Genomic DNA, 17,052 nt, shown 5'->3' on the forward strand with positions numbered 1-17,052 from the left:
ATAATGCTATGATTGGGTTTTACCTTAATGATCTTTAGTAGTTGCGGATGCTTGTTAGAGTTCCAATCATAAGTGCATATGATCCAAGAAGAGAAAGTATGTTAGCTTATGCCTCTCCCTCAAATAAAATTGCAATAATTACCAGTCTAGTTATCGATTGTGTAGGGACAAATAACTTTCTCGTGACAAAAAGCTCTCCACTAAAACTAATTTAATTGTGTCTTTACCTAAACAGCCCCTAGCTTTTATTTACATCCTCTTTATTATCTTGCAAACCTAGCCTACAACACCTACGAAGTACTTCTCGTTTCATACTTGATCTAGGTAAGGCGAACGTTAAGCGTGCGTAGAGCTGTATCGGTGGTCGATAGAACTTGAGGGAATATTTGTTCTACCTTTAGCTCCTCGTTGGGTTCGACACTCTTACTTATCGAGAGAGGCTACAATTGATCCCCTATACTTGTGGGTTATCAAGACCTTTTTCTGGCGCCGTTGCCGGGGAGCAATAGCATGGTGTGAATATTCTCGTGTGTGCTTGTTTGCTTTATCACTAAGTGGATTTTATTTGCTATTGTAAGTTGTTCTCTATCTTTAGTTATGGATATGGAACACGAAATACCCAAACAAAATAGGTTTACTTGCTACTCGTGGAGATGGGGAACCTCCTAAAACCCTCGATGCTCATTAAGTGAAAGATATTACGCACTACTTTAATAATCCTGAGAAAACTCCATTCAATTATATAATGTGAGACACGTTGGATCAACGTGAATACTTTAGGGGTTATCGCTTGACTCAAAAAGGGAAACTATTATGGGATCAAATTTATATGTTGCATTGGTATGCTCGGCAACTATGCTTGAGATATGATTATACCTGTTGCTCTAGGATGAAGGCTCCACACCTTCCCTTTTTATGCAAATTTAATGATAATGAAACCTTAGCTTCTTATGCTAATGGTATATATGATTACTATGATGTGGAACAAATAGAGGAATTTGTTGCTTTTAAGGGTGCTTGTGAAATTGAATTTTTGTTTAAAGAGTTTGAAGATTTTGATGATTCAGTTTATAGACCCAAAAATTTAGCTATCCTTAAATATTGCTATGAGAATTATAAATACAATTATGACATTGATGAATTTATTGAGAAAGTCTCCTCTGTCTGAGAAGTGACTAATATTTTGCAGGAGTCTATGGAAGAATAAATTGATGAAACTGTGAGCTCATTGGATGAAAAAGATGATGACGAGAGCGAAGAACAAAAGGAGGAAGATCGAATTAGCTATCCATGCCCATCTTCTGATGAGAGTAACTCTCCAACTCATACATTATTTAATGTCCCTTCGTTCTTACCGAAGGATGAATGCCATGATAATTGCTATGATCCCGTTGATTCGTTTGAAATATCCCTTTTTGATGAACTTGATGCTTGCTATTATTGTGGCCAAGATGCCAATATGAATTATGCTTATGGAGATGAAATTGCTATTGTTCCTTATGTTAAACATGAAATTGTTGCTATTGCACCCACACATGATAGTCCTATTATCTTTTTGAATTCTCCAAACTACACTATATCGGAGAAGTTTGCACTTATTAAGGATTATATTGATGGGTGGCCTTTTACCGTTGCACATGATAATTTGGATGGATACAATATGCATGTGCTTGCTGCTCCTACTTGCAATTATTATGAGAGAGGAACTACATCTTCGCCTCTCTATGTTTCCAACATGATAAAATTGCAAGAAACTTCTTATGCTATGCATTGGCCTTTACTTGATGTGCATGAATTGTTGTTGTATGACATGCCGATGCATAGGAAGAGAGTTATACTTCGTCATTGCTTGATATATGTTGCTTTGTGCTAAATACTAAATTCCAAATCATTGCTAATTCAAATTGGCTTTGATATACCTTGGGATCCGGGTGGATTCATTACTTGAGCACCTTATGCCTAGCTTAATGGCTTTAAAGAAAGCGCTGCCAGGGAAACAACCCGGAAGTTTTAGAGAGTCATTTATTTTTGTTGAGTGCTTTTATAGAGTTTAAAAACAAAAAATTAAAGAGGGGAACCCAAAACTTTTCAAAAAGGAAAGTGAAAGTGAGAGAGACAAGCATTGTTGAAGTGAGGGAGCTCCTTGAACTTTGTTCATGCTCACGGAAACTTCGTGAATCTTGATTACAGAAAAATTTCAACAAAAATAATTATCCCCTTGTACAATTCCATTGTATTATAAAAATAATGTGCCAAATTTGCCTTTAGGATGTTTACATTGCTTGTTGGTTTGTGCGGTGCAAAACAGAAACTTTGGTTGTAGTGCACGATTTTACATTTTTTACTGGAAAGTCAAATGGTTCTGAAACTTTTTGCACTGTCTTTCTATATAAATTTTTTATTTTTTCTAATTGTTTCAGCATTTTTGGAGTAGCAGAAGTATGGTGAATGTTCAGATTACTACAGACTGTCCTGTTTAAGACAAATTCTGTTTTTGATGCATTGTTTGCTTGTTTTGATGAAACTATCAATTTCTATTAGTGGATTAAGCCATGGAAAAGTTATATTACAGTAGCTACAAAAAAATAAAATATGAATTGGTTTGCAATAGTACTTAGAGTAGTGATTTGCTTAATTATACTAATGGATCTTACCGAACTTTCTGTTGAGTTTTGTGTGGATGAAGTGATCAAGGACCAAGGAGGTCTCGATATGAGGAGAAGGAGGAGATGCAAGAGCTCAAGCTTGGGGATGCCCAAGGCAACCCAAGTGAATATTCAAGGAGACTCAAGCGTCTAATCTTGGGGATGCCCCGGAAGGCATCCCATCTTTCTTCAACAAGTATCGGTATGTTTTCGGTTTCGTTTCGTTCATGTGATATGTGCAAATCTTAGAGCGTCTTTTGCATTTAGTTTTCACTTTTCTTTGATGCACCATGCTAGTATGAGATAGTCCATGGTTGATTTGTAGAATGCTCTTTGCACCTCACTTATATCTTTTGAGTATGGCTTTATAGAATGCTTCATGTGCTTCACTCATATCATTTGAAGTTTGAGCTTTCATACACTTATAGCTCTAGTGCATCTGTTGCATGGCAATCCCAACTCCTCGCATTGACATCAATTGATGGACATCTCCATAGCCTGTTGATTAGCCGCGTCGATGTGAGACTTTCTCCCTTTTTTGTCTTCTCCACACAACCTCCATCATCATATTCTATTACACCTATAGTGCTACATCCATGGCTCACGCTCATGTATTGCGTGAAAGTTGAAAAAGGTTTGACAACATCAAAAGTATGAAACAAATGCTTGGCTTGTCATCGGGGTTGTGCATGATTTGAATATTTTGTGTGATGAAGATGGAGCATAGCCAGACCATATGATTTTGTATGGATAACTCTCTTTGGCCATGTTATTTTGAAAAGACATGATTGCTTTATTAGTATGCTTGAAGTATTATTTTCTTAATGTCAAATGATCGACTATTGCTTTGAATCACTCGTGTCTTAATATTCATGTCATGATTAGATTACATGATCAAGATTATGCTAGATAGCATTCCACATCAAAAATTATATTTTTTATCATTTACCTACTCGAGGACGAGCAGGAATTAAGCTTGGGGATGCTGATACGTCTCCGTCGTATCTATAATTCTTTATTGTTCCATGCCAATATTCTACAACTTTTACATACATTTGGCAATTTTTTATATTATTTTTGGGACTAACATATTGATCCAGTGCCCAGTGTCAGTTCCTGTTTGTTGCATGCTTTTTGTATCGCAGAAAATCCATATCAAACGGAGTCCAAACGGGATAAAAACTTACGGAGATTTTTTTGAAATATATGTGAATTTTGGGAAGTGGAATCAACGCGAGACGATGACCAAGGGGCCCACGAAGGTGAGGGGCGCGCCCCAGGGGGTAGGGCGCGCCCTGGGCCCTTGTGGCCACTCCGTAAGGCGGTTGGTGCCTTTATTTCACCGCAAGAAAGCCAATATCCGGATAAAAACGTGTCAAAATTTCAGCTCAATCGGAGTTACGGATCTCTGGGAATTTAAGAAACGGTGAAAGGGCAGAATCAAGGAGCACGGAAATAGAAGGAAAAAGAGAGAGATCCAATCTCGGAGGGGCTCTCGCCCTCCGCCGCCATGGAGGCCATGGACCAGAGGGGAAACCCTTCTCCCATCTAGGGGGAAGGTCAAGGAAGAAGAAGAAGAAGGGGGGCTCTCTCTCTCTCCCCTCTCTTCCGGTGGCGCCGGAACACCGCCGGGGCCATCATCACGACAACGATCTACACCAACAACTTCACCGCCGTCATCACCAACTCTTCCCCCCTCTATGCAGCGGTGTAACCCCTCTTTTACCCGCTGCAATCTCTACTTAAAAATGGTGATCAACGCTATATATTATTTCCCAATGATGTATGGCTATCCTATGATGTTTGAGTAGATCTGTTTTGTCCTATGGGTTAATTGTTGATCGTGATTGGTTTGAGTTGCATGTTTTATTATTGGTGGTGTCTATGGTGCTCTCCGTGTCGCGCAAGCGTGAGGGATCCCCGCTGTAGGGTTTGCAATATGTTCATGATTTGCTTATGGTGGGCGGCGTGAGTGACAGAGGCACAGACCCGAGTAAGTAGGTTGTTTGCGTATGGGAGTAAAGAGGACTTGATGCCTTATAATGCTATGGTTGTGTTTTACCTTAATGATCTTTAGTAGTTGCGGATGCTTGCTAGAGTTCCAATCATAAGTGCATATGATCGAAGAAGAGAAAGTATGTTAGCTTATGCCTCTTCCTCAAATAAAATTGCAATAATTACCGGTCTAGTTATCGATTGTCTAGGGACAAACAACTTTCTCGTGACAAAAAGCTCTCTACCGAAACTAATTTAGTTGTGTATTTATCTAAACAGCCCCTAGCTTTTATTTACATCCTCTTTATTATCTTGCAAACCTATCCTACAAACCTACAAAGTACTTCTAGTTCCATACTTGTTCTAGGTAAGGCGAACGTTAAGCGTGCGTTGAGTTGTATCGGTGGTCGATAGAACTTGAGGGAATATTTGTTCTACCTTTAGCTCCTCGTTGGGTTCGACACTATTACTTATCGAAAGAGGCTACAATTGACCCCTATACTTGTGGGTTATCAGGGCTGATGATGGTCTGAGATAAAGAAGAACCGGACGTGTCACCGATTGTACAAGTCGGCGACACGCCGACGGTGGCCTTCCCGGGACCAAGTGGGAGCTGCCTCCCGTGTTTTACTTTGCCTCGATGTTGGCAGCGAACGCGGATGCGCCATCCACCGACTCATCGATCTCCACGCAGCCGATAGGGCGCGGTTACGCACGCGCTGACAGCGGATGGCACAGTCGTAGGCACGGGAGGTGCGTCACGACTGCGATGATGCCCGTGCCGGCCTTGAGCAGCTCGCCACTCCTCCGCGAGCTAGCTTGGAGCAACGAGGTTTTGAACCATGCGCAGGCTTGGGGCGCCAACTTGCTCCGTCGGGCCAGATGTGGGAGGTGGAGCAGCGAGCTGCCTCGCTCATATCCTGCTGGCTCAGCGGGCCACCGAGTTGGCTTTTATGCCGGAGAACTACTCTTCCTGCTCGTCGGATGCCATCGAAAGGGTAGAGAAATGATGTAAGGAGAAGATGGGGAGCAGTGGAGTGGTGTGATTCTTGCGCGGTGTCTGGCCTCGTTTAAATAGAGGGCAAACGGGAGGAGCTTGCCCGGCGTTGCGTTTAATGCTGACCCACTCGTGGATGGAAGTGTGGTCGGAGTAAGTTCCTCAGCTTCCATGTGGGTTTATTGAAGGCGTTTGAATGCGGCAAGGAGGCGTGTTCAGACGGGCGTGCGCCTTCTGCCAATGCGCCACTTCAATGGCGATGGCAGTGAGAGGTCACGTCCGCCCAGAGTCGTCTTCAATGTGGAGCGGCGCGTTATATAGCGGCATGAATGCAGGCAACTGGCGCTGGACGGGTAGCACACGGGAGATGGGGGGGGGGGGGGATTTGGGTGGGCCAGAGCTATCAAAAGTGGGCGTGCAAGTAGTCCAGACTCCCGCAAAGTCTCCACGGTTCTCTCCAGTTTGTGGGGGAAAATACGCCGTGGACCGTGTTACGAACCATACAATCCCGTATTGGATGGCTTCTACTGTCCGGACAACGCAGTTCGGACAGATACACGAGATTTGAGGGTCGGTGTTGGATATGCCTTTACATGTACACCGTGATGGGAACATTGATTATTTGCGTCCCATAGGTGGAACATTGTCTGGTCTTTCCTTTTCTTCTTCTTTAACACGATACACATGATCGCTCGTGTTCTAAGAAAAACATTGGTCACCTATATTATACTGTATAAAGAAAGGAAATGAGCGAGCAACTCCTGATTGACACCCTCCGGGAGGCAAAAACACTGGTCGCCTATATTATATCGTCCTTGAGCAGTCCATCTGTCTTTGACCGCGCCCACCCGTGCTGCGGGGTCAGACTAAAAATGGCCCAGTCCTGATCATGTAGTATTTCTCAGCACGAGAAAGCACGAGTACGCCGTGATTTGGTCGCTGCCATGCCATGTGCTGTCAAGTTCCGTGCAGAGGGATGGTAAGCGTTGTCAAGTTTCATGACGCTTAGTCGCTTTCCTCGCAGAAAAAAACAGTTTCATGACGCTTAATCGCTAAGCGAAGCGAAGCATCTCTCTCACAGAGAGCAACGCGGAGAGTGAGCGAGGCCTCGTGATTCCTTGGTTTCGATCGTTCGCCCCTCCACAACACCGGCCAGAATAATTCAATCAGACCGCGTACGCTCCGCTGGCGCTTTCTCCTCCTAGGCACCGGCCCTGCACGATGAACCGTCGCGAATGACGACGACGGCCAGGGCCAGTGACAGTTAGCCAGCCACGTCGCGGTTCGGCAGTCAAAGAAGTTCAGTGTCACGTCCCGTACCTGCTTCAATCAGTGGAACCGTACGTACGGCACTCTCGTAGTGGTACTACTGGCTTCAATGAGTTCCTCAATCATGCCTTGGTCGATTTATTCAATTAGCGCACGCGGCAACGCGTATCTAATCGGGGTCTGCTTCGTCTTAACAGGCTTGTCCTCTAGGTTAAGTTATACTTATACTTCCTCCGTCCGAAAAAACTTGTCCCAAGCTTGTGCCTCAAATGAATGTATCTAACACTAACTTGGTGCTAGATACAATCATTTAAGGGACAATCTTTTTCAGACGGAGGGAGTACTCTATGAGGCGAATCCAGATGAAAGCTATGCTGTTGCACTATATTTCCGCCTGCTCTTTCTGCTTTCGTATCTAAAGGAAAAAAGCACCGATCCTATGTTGACTTCGTGTATTCTTGACTTCTTGGAATGACCATAGCTGACAAGATTGTACCTGTCGAAGCTGACAGGTTGACTTTAATCATTGAAAGTCACTAGGGGTATTGTATGCACTTAGAGCATCTACAGCCCTCAAGACCAAATCTAGCCCCTCAAACGTCCACGGATTCTATTGGACGCATTTGCGGACATTGACCATTCAGATCTCATATTCTGTGTTATGCATCTGACTATCTCATATTTCACCTCCTAGATCAATACAAACCATGTAAATAAAATCATACGTACTACGTAAATCACGCTAGCCTAAACTACATTTCGTCGTCGGAGAACCACGACTTCCATGTCGGGCGACGGGTACATGGGCGCGTGTAGGAGGGCTCCGGCTCCTCCTCATCCATATACACGACCATCTCGTCGACGGCCGTGGCGTGCTCCGCCTCCGCCTCCTGCAGGTGATAGTGGTTGGCCTCCACCTCCGCCTTCGACCAGAGGGAATCGAGGATTGACTACTGCTCCACCAGTAGATTCTTGTCCCCCATGTTCTCCTCTTCCTCCGAATCCACCACATTCGGATGTAGCCCCGCAACGATCCGGGCTTCGCGCCTTGTCCGGATCTGCTCAAGGAGCTGCAGCCGGTGTTCCGGCATAAGTTATGGGTAGCTTCTTACCCAGGTGCATGGCGGCATGGCTACTAGTGGTGGCGGGCGACGAGCAACCGACTGGTGGAAGGTGGCGGCAACGGATGAGAGGGGAGGAAATGTGAACGGGTAGGGTTTCGATGCCGAGGGTCGGCTTAAATAGACATGCTAGGGCACTATGCGGCCTGTTGAAGCGGCGCCACGCGGCGTCATCGGTACGACGGAGGAGACGCGTTTCGGACCGTCGGGTTTCAGAGTGTTCTTGTGTGATACCAGGGTGTCAGTCCAACGGGGCCGGACCCCTATTCACGCTCGGGCCTCCCCATATCCGCTCCATATTTCAATTGGATATGAGAGGTGTCGGTCAGCCCATGCGTTTGAGGTCGGTTTGAGGCGCCCGTCTAGATCGGATTTACTTTTACAGGTTAGTGATCGGGCTGTCCGCCCGGGCGTTTGAGGGGTTTTTGGGGTGCCCGACTGTAGGCTCTTGGGCATCTCCAACGCCGACCCTCAAATCGCACGCATACGTCCGGACCGGGTGGTCCGAACTGCAGAAGCCATCCAACGCGGGCCTATATCGGTCCTGGCGCACTTTTTCCCGCAAAGTGAAGACGAAGAGTGCGGGGGGGGGGGGGAGGGTTGCGGGAGTCCGGACAGTAGCCACGTGGGACTCCGACACCCAAGGCCCACTAGATCCGCTCTCCTAGTCCCATTTTCTTCCACTCCGTCACTTATCCCCCTTACTTTGCATCCGCAACCTCCACCTTCACCGCCGCCATTGTACCTCTCTGGCCGCCACACATGCATTGTCGGACATCCGCAACCAGCACTAACACACCCGCTCGCCTTTTACGATGGCATTGTCCACCCTGGAGCCATTTTTACCTAGGTACACTCCGCCACCCTGTCGACGACATCCATGGCGGCCACCACGCCCAGCAGGTGTTCAGTCAAATGTCACTGATCTTATTTTCGGACGCCATGTCGTTTTGCAGAGTAAGAAGGATGGCGGGATACTCAACCATGGAGGATGAGCTGTTGTGCGATGTGTGGTTGGCCGTAACCGCGGATTTCATAGGCTGGAGCAGAGGGGGACATTCTGGCAACAAGTGAATGAATCGTTTTACGCATGAAAGCACATTGTGCCTTACGACATGCACATCATCCATGATCACAATATGAGGTCGTTATCGTATCGATGGTACGCCATCCAGGCCATCGTCACCAAGTTTTGTCACGTAGTTACTCAGCTGGAGGCAAGGTGGCCATTGCATGCGACAGAGGAGGAGATTGTAAGTTTAGCTTCTTCTTCCTCAACTTGTTGATTGATTCATTCAGTCAATGTTGCTTTGTGTAGTCCGCGCGCACTGCCGTGATGTATCACATAACAGAGGAGCGGCCATTTACGTACACAGTGTTGGATGAAGTTGAAGGGGTAGTATACGTGGGACAACAATGATCCGTTGAAAAACTTATTGGACGTCGAATTTGAGATAGTAGGCTTATTTGCATGCTGTGTATGGATGATTTGCGCTATTTTCTTTTCAAACTTTGATGAATATCAGCCGGTTGCATGAATTTCGTCCGCAAGTCGAAATCTTGCTTGAAATATATGTGAGTAGCGTTGGATAGGGGCCTCCCACATCCATGTCCGCGAACTGATTCCCCTGTCCGTGGACGGATGCGAGGGAAAATTTACAGGTCATTGAAGGTGCTCTTACATAGTGCCATTTTGCAAATGGATGGTGGAGATATCTCTGTCCAACACCGGGCATCTCTAATGACTTATGAGCTCTAAACTAATTGCAATGATAAGAAATGACTTAGGGCAACGTTTACCGAGAAAAAGTAGCGTGTGTATTGAGGCCCTAATAGATAGAGCGGTACTCAGCGCATCTACATCCGGCATCCTCAAATCCTTCACAAACGTTCACGGACGTGCTCGGTTAATGACCGGACAGAAGAGAGAAGTAAAAAAAAAATGACACAATCGGATCTCTTATAATATCCCTATACGTCCGGCCCGTCCGTGAACCCTCATAATGTAGAGAGGATATGAGAGCTTGCAGACGCGCCTAGTCAGTCCGCCATGTAGGAGCGGCCCACCCGGACCACATTTACTCTTTCTTTATTCATTCTTTTCTTTCGCTCTCTTCATCTCTATCAATCACGTGCAAGTGACCAGACATATATGAGGAAAAAAATGATGAGTGTGGCTGTATAAACGGACAAATATAGGCTCAAAACGGACACGCCCGGTCACTGACCGGGCGCGTCCACGAGCACTTAGGAGGGCGTATTTGCTAAGTCTGATTGTAGATGCGCTCACAATATCTATCAGTTGAAAAGGAACGAACCCAAGAAGATTCGGGTGGACAATCTTGCGAGCATTCAGGTGGCAATATGTTTGGTTGAGATGCGGCTGAATGAGAAGTAGCTAGAGCTGGTAGAAGCTGAGAAGTGTGTGGAGCTGATAAAAACTGAGAAACCAAAAATTATGTTTGACAAGGACGTGTAGTATCTACTCGTGAGCTCAAATGCTTCCTTATGAACAATAAAAGAAATTGTAAAGAAAATCAAAAAATTCAGACATTGTTTTGTGGTAAACTTTAATAAATGTTTTGTACACTTGTAAAAAATTATCATGAAAGAACATTTATGAAAGTCATGGCAGCAAAAAACAACACGACCGTTTTTTTTTACCATGACTTCCATGAAGTGTTGATTTTACTGTTAATCCCGAGCTCATCGAGGACGGGAGCAGGGTAGGACTTTCGATTTGACAATTGCTTCTAAGAAGATTGGTGATAACTAATTCTCTGCAGCCACAATTAGACCAATCTCCATGGCACTAGTTCTTATCAACTTCCATGGCAACAATTAGATCAGTGTCTTCTCGCAAAAAAAAAACAGTGTGGGCTTGAGTAATGCAACTCCTAGAACTCACACACACACACACACACACACACACAAAAATATCAGTGTGGGCTTGAGTAACGACGAGCCTGATTATCACACCAATTCTGTCCGGCACCGACCGCTTTACACATCAGTTCGTCCTATCCAGTTACTCAAATAAAAAAATCAGTTCGTCGCATCTCGCATAAAAAAAATGACGTCTCCTTATTTAGCCTTTTATTAGGGGGGAAATGAAAATAACGCCTCAAAAAACCATCATTAATTTCGGAGAAACGAAGACCGTCCCACAAAGAAGAATAAAAAGAGGAAGAAAAGAAATATAAAGGGGGAAAGCCGGAAAGGGCAGGGTTAACCCTCGAAGGATGCGGTCCAAATGACCATATCGATTTCCCTGGGCCAACTCGGCCCGTGGTTCTCCGACCCGGGGAAACAGCGGGGATCCCCCCGGGATACCTTGCAACCAAACGAGGCCTAAAGGGGGAAACGGCAGGCGGATTCCGGGGGCTGCGTTACATTTGGCGCGAATCCTGGGGCCTCCAGTGCAACCTGTACTTGTCCGTCGCTATCGATGGATAGATAAGCATCACGTTGGCGCCACTCATCGAGACCTTGCACATTGGTATATTCACATCCTGGTCCTCGGCCTGTACCCATGATTTCTGCAATCCTAGTTTTTTTTACTCGGCATGCATGGGCTTTACAGAAAGTGGCCTTTCCCTTTTAACTTGTGACGATGATTAACTTCTTAGTGTATGCTGATCGTAAGATCCTCCTCCCATTGACCGGGCAACCCAACTTTACTTAAGTGTTAAGAGTAATAATCAAGACAAAATATTCACCTGAAAAGAAAGACCAAGTAATGTGTATGCTTCCGTTTCAAAAAAGTTGGGCGTGTCATTGTGACTGCCTCAGTTTAAATAAAAATTTTGAACACGTTACAAACTCAGACGCACATGTACTCATCCATATGAACACACGCATGCATGCTTTATCATATAAGTACATTCGAAAGATTGAGTCGACACATCATCTTAAGATTGACGAAATCCACAGACAGAACGTCTTCTTTCACTGAACGCACATCGCCGAAAGGAATAAAATAAACCTAGAAAAATGCATCCACCAATGTTAATTTTAGGACTTGAACCCTCATGGGTTGGTTCCACTACAAGGAATCTAATCAGCCGAGCTACGCTCAGTTCGCTAAGTTTATTTACTTGTGTTTCATAAAGTAGTGGACATTTACCCCATAACATTCCAGTAAGTAGTGCGGCTGATGCAAAATATTCAATTGCGTTATACAGTTGACAACAATGGCGTTCAATTGTATTTTGTGTAGTTGATTTGATTCGACCACACAAATATAGTTAGCGACATTTTTTTTTGTTGTTGACATGAATACGGTTGTGAAGGATCAAGGTGGCGACTGTGAATAGATCTCTATAAACTTTGTCTCTTTTCTTTAGCAATTTAGGCTTTGCAGCTAAATAGTTTTTCCTAAATGCAACTACAACCCAAATAATATACTCCCTCCGTCTCAAAATAAGTGTCTCAAACTTAGTACAACTTTGTATTAAAGTTAGTATAAAGTTGAGACACTTATTTTAGAACGAAAAGAGTATACAATGATACAATTGAAAAAACACAAGTGAAAGATTTAGGATATAAATAAACGAGGCATGAGAGACAAAGATGTATCCCATGCTCACTTCTTTGAAGAGATGCATCATTGAGGGGCGTAGACACGACAAAAGTTTTCCAATGCCACAAGATTCATCTTCTTCTCATTGAGTCCCCCGCATCAAGTAGGAACTCAATTTGATGCTAATAGACCTCGAGATGGTCTCCAAACCTTCATAAACTTAGGAAAAATTAACCTTGTATCCTTGCAAACAAGATCTGGACTTTCCAGACAAGGCATCACCCCTAGGCCTGACAGAGCGGTGGCTCCGGTCGCGGTCGATTCGACTCGAATTACCAGACGGTTCGGCCTGACTCGACCCGTTTCCTTTTGTTGTTGCCATGATATTTCTTATAAACTCTGCTTCGATACATACTCTTAGAAACATTCTAAGTTTATGGATTTCGATAGAGATTAAATGTGAAGATTAGAAGGTACATCTTCAATCAAAGGGGTAATATAGTTTTTTTTATCCAAATCAATTTATTCAATATGTTTGATCTGCAGGCTAACATAGCGATAACCTTTTTAAGTAACTTTAAGATCCGTGCAAACTTTTTAGAGAGTGTGTGCCGAAGCAAAACTCATTTCTTATTTCTACGAGGGTTTATTTCTGAGAGACTCGCCTGTGATTATTTAAGTGCCAACAAGAAAAGGCAGCCTTGCTTCCTCTCCCTCACTGAAACCTCAGAACCCTAGCTCGACAGCGATTCAAGCCCGTTCCTAACCCAAGGCGCCGAAATTAACTGAGGTGAGTGTTCTTGCAGACATAATCTCGAAATTTCCCCGCAAATTTTGGTTGAGTTCGGCTCAAATTTGCGGCTTTTCCCCCGACGTCCTTGCAGGCCATGTCGCTGTACGACGGCGGGCTCGCCGGAGTGTACCCCGAGGAGGAGGATGACCGCCTCGCCGACCTGGCGGGGGACTCCGACTACGACGACGACGAGTACGTCCAATCTGTAAGTTCGCCCGCCTGCCAAGTTCTTGGGCCATGGGGTCTCGTCTCCAACTTGATCCTTTATGTTGCTGATTTCGCCTTCCTGCTCGATTCCTAGTTCAATTGGCCCGCGCCATGCGCATACCTTGATGCTGCTGTGGTAATTGAGTAGGTTGCTAGCTTGAGCTCAACGATTAATCAAAGATTGTTTTGCAGATAAATACACTTCTAGTCAAATGCCATATTACAGTTTAGATCAATTACTGTCTTACCTGCATTTGTGGCATTTCTAGATTCCAGGGCTGCAGTTTCAGAATAGTTTTCTATTGGTCTGACAGAATTGGATTCTGTTGTTTGTAGATTAGCAAGGCGTCAGAAGATACATCTGCGATGGATGTCCTGAAAGGGAAGGACATACAGGGAATTCCCTGGGAACGGCTGACCATCACAAGGGACGGATATAGGAAGTCAAGACTGGAAGGGTATACGAACTTTGAGAACATACCTAATTCGGGACAATTATCGGAGAAGGTATGATAGTGCTAGATAACAAGATAGATTGGTAACAGTACTCCGTGTTCCTGTTCAGTTCCTGAGGTTTTTCGTGGTGATCTTGATGCAGGTATGTACACCTGTGGAGAAAGGTCAACTCTACTACGAGTTTGCGCATAACACAAGATCGGTGAGACCGACCATTTTTCATTTTCAGGTGAGAAAATGGTAGCTTCTGGTACCATATTTTATTGGGTCTTGCTCAGTTCATGCTAAGCAAACAAGGGTTTTCAGACATGCTAATTGAGATACCGTGTCTGTTATTGTGTTCCTTGTTCCATGCTTGCCAATATTTGGCTGTAGTCCTGCACAAGCTAGTCTGTCGCAGATTTTCTTTCTTGATGTTCAGTTTTTAGAATACATGCAGAGAGAAAAAATAATCAACTGTTCCTATGAAAATTAGTCACTAACAAAGTCTACACATTCTCTTGAATATGCACTTCATGAAAGTGCAGAAAGGTAGTTGTAAAATTGCAATATGGCGTCCCAAGTCCTAACACGGGAGCAAACATTTACAACACCTAACATGCCTTGTATCTCTTTAACATATGGTTGTACTGAGCAATCAGATGTTCTCACATAATTAATTGCCTGCTTGCTCATGTGAAATTATTAAGCTCACTCTATCACTTTCATACAGTTGAGAAATTTAGTATGGGCAACAACAAGGCATGATGTTTATCTTATGTCACACATGTCTGTGCTTCATTGGTCACCACTGACCTCTGAGAAGCATGAGGTCATTGATCTTCAAGGACATGTTGCTCCATGTGAGGTACAAATTCCTCTTCCAAGTGTTTGTTTGAACCTGCATTTTTCTTACAGATCCTTATATATTTAATATATTTGTTGCTTTTGACTTCAGAAGCACGAGGGGAATTTCTATGAGGGCTTTTATCGGACTCACGTTAGCACATTGGCAGTCAAGAACAACCTGCTGGTTGCTGGTGGCTTTCATGGAGAACTAATTTGCAAAGTAACTTATTTTCATTTTTAACGTTTTATTCCATCTCTGACATCTACAACCATTTACAATGTAATTTATTGTCTGTGGAATGCAGTTTTTGGACCGTGAAGGAATAAGCTATTGTTCCAAGTCAACTCATGATGACAATGGCATTACTAATTGTCTGGAGATATTTGAGAAACCTAGGTAGGTTATTTTCTATGAACAAATTGTTCCATTGTTTCTGTGAAATTGAGCATTCATTGATCACAATCTAAAAATTATTTTGGCAGTGGTTCCGTGCATTTCCTAGCATCCAACAATGATTGTGGACTAAGAGACTTTGACATGGAGAAGTTTCAAATGTGCAATAATTTTCATTTCGATTGGGCTGTGAATGTAAGCCTCAGCTTCATCCTTTGCACTTGTCTATATTTAGTGTTCTATTTGCTGCACTGTGTATTGTAGTTTTTTTTTTTCGAGAATGCACTGTGTATTGTAGTTTAGGCCTCTTTTGGTTCATAGGATAGGATTATCATAGGAATAGGAATTTTGTAGGAAATGAGATGGCATGTATCTCAAATCCTATGAGTAGGAATAGGAAACGAGATGTCATTTGGTTGACACCAAAGGAATTTTTCCATTGAGTCTAGGCTCATTTTTATTTTCCTATGAAATGTGGAGGATAGGAACCAATCCTATGTAGGAATAGGAATCTATTCCTATGAACCAAAGGGCTCTAAAGAAAAAAATCCTATAAAAATCCTATCCTCTAAAATTCCTATGAAATTCCTCCAAACCAAAGGAGGCACTAATCAGAACCTGGTACTGAAGTTAATACTCAATACTTGGTCAAAGAATGTTTATCTTCCATTAGGTGACGAGGAGGATATCAGCCTGACCTTGTTTTGCTCCTTTGTTTTCTTTGATGCAGCACACATCCTTGAGCCCTGATGGTAAAATCATTGCTGTTGTGGGGGACAATCCTGACGGTGTTCTGGTTGATGCTAATTCGGGGAAAGTAAGTACAGCGCAAGGCCCAATCGTCGACTTTCAAACAATGACATCGTAATTTACACAAGCGTTTCGTTGTTTGTTTTCCCGCAGATGATTCACGAGCTCAGTGGTCATTTGGATTATTCGTTTGCATCGGCATGGAACCCAGACGGCCGGACATTCGCAACTGGGAACCAAGACAAGACATGCAGGATCTGGGACGCCCGTAACCTCTCCAAGTCTGTCGCTGTCCTGGGAGGCAACATGGGAGCCATAAGGTCCATCCGCTATACATCTGACGGCAAGTTCCTGGCAATGGCTGAAGCTGCAGACTTCATCCACATCTTTGACGTCGGGAGTGGGTACGACAGGAAGCAGGAGCTGGACTTCTTTGGTGAGATTGCCGGCATATCGTTCAGTCCTGACACTGAGGCTCTCTTTGTCAGCGTACATGATCGCAACTATAGCAGCCTCCTCCAGTTCAGTCGTCGACGGTTTTACAGCTACCTTGATTCAGCTTTGTGAATAGCTAAGTGGTTGAGGTCTGCAAGAACAAGATCGTAAGTTGTAGAAAGGATGTACATATCTGTAGGTCTTGCCCTGCGCCCTGACTAAACCAAAGCTCAGCTACAAAGGTGTGGTTGCGCTGAACAAACTGACTGCCTGTTGTTATAAGTGGTGTCATTACCCATACATCTCTCAGAACTCTTGCATGCCTTCTTCTTTGTAAGCCAGCAATAGTCTAACAAACTATGCTGATCTTATCTTGCTCCCGATCAGTTTACGTTTACCGAAGAGCAAATACGATGGATAGGGTACAACAGGGTATTCGTGTTTCAAACAAAACAAACATGATATGAAGTGGACGAAAAGGACATGTAAAAGTGTTTTGCCGGGGGAGAGAGAAATCTTGAGTGTGACCATGATGCAAGAAAAAAGTAACGAAGGGTACGGCTACTGAGCAAGGGCTTCAAGCTAAGCTACATATTCTCATCAGTCGTGCTGAATACGAATCAAGAAAGTGAGTGAAGGA

At 44.0% G+C, this 17,052-nt stretch overlaps 1 protein-coding gene across 1 annotated transcript; it reads left to right on the forward strand.

The window, feature by feature from the left end:
- The first annotated feature begins 13,142 nt into the window (after positions 1 to 13,142).
- Positions 13,143 to 16,712, forward strand: LOC125522348 (putative WD repeat-containing protein C2A9.03). Its single transcript, XM_048687411.2, has 10 exons — positions 13,143 to 13,339; positions 13,434 to 13,547; positions 13,886 to 14,056; positions 14,148 to 14,234; positions 14,718 to 14,852; positions 14,943 to 15,053; positions 15,139 to 15,230; positions 15,317 to 15,422; positions 15,958 to 16,044; positions 16,131 to 16,712. Exons 2-10 carry the CDS (start codon positions 13,437 to 13,439, stop codon positions 16,542 to 16,544), a joined length of 1,314 nt encoding a protein of 437 aa, XP_048543368.1. The 5' UTR covers positions 13,143 to 13,339; positions 13,434 to 13,436; the 3' UTR covers positions 16,545 to 16,712.
- Positions 16,713 to 17,052: the final 340 nt, after the last annotated feature.

Source organism: Triticum urartu, chromosome 7A (genome assembly GCF_056163025.1).
Source record: "Triticum urartu cultivar PI428250 chromosome 7A, HENAU_Tu73, whole genome shotgun sequence".
In the NCBI taxonomy this organism is placed as follows: Eukaryota; Viridiplantae; Streptophyta; class Magnoliopsida; order Poales; family Poaceae; genus Triticum; species Triticum urartu.

Bases quoted from the DNA above. Each gene is read 5' to 3' on its own strand.
- LOC125522348 (XM_048687411.2), top strand. From the start codon at position 13,437: ATGTCGCTGTACGACGGCGGGCTCGCCGGAGTGTACCCCGAGGAGGAG. The intron at 14,057-14,147 runs GTATGATAGTGC...ATCTTGATGCAG, and splicing joins CGGGACAATTATCGGAGAAG to GTATGTACACCTGTGGAGAA. The intron at 14,853-14,942 runs GTACAAATTCCT...TTTTGACTTCAG, and splicing joins GACATGTTGCTCCATGTGAG to AAGCACGAGGGGAATTTCTA.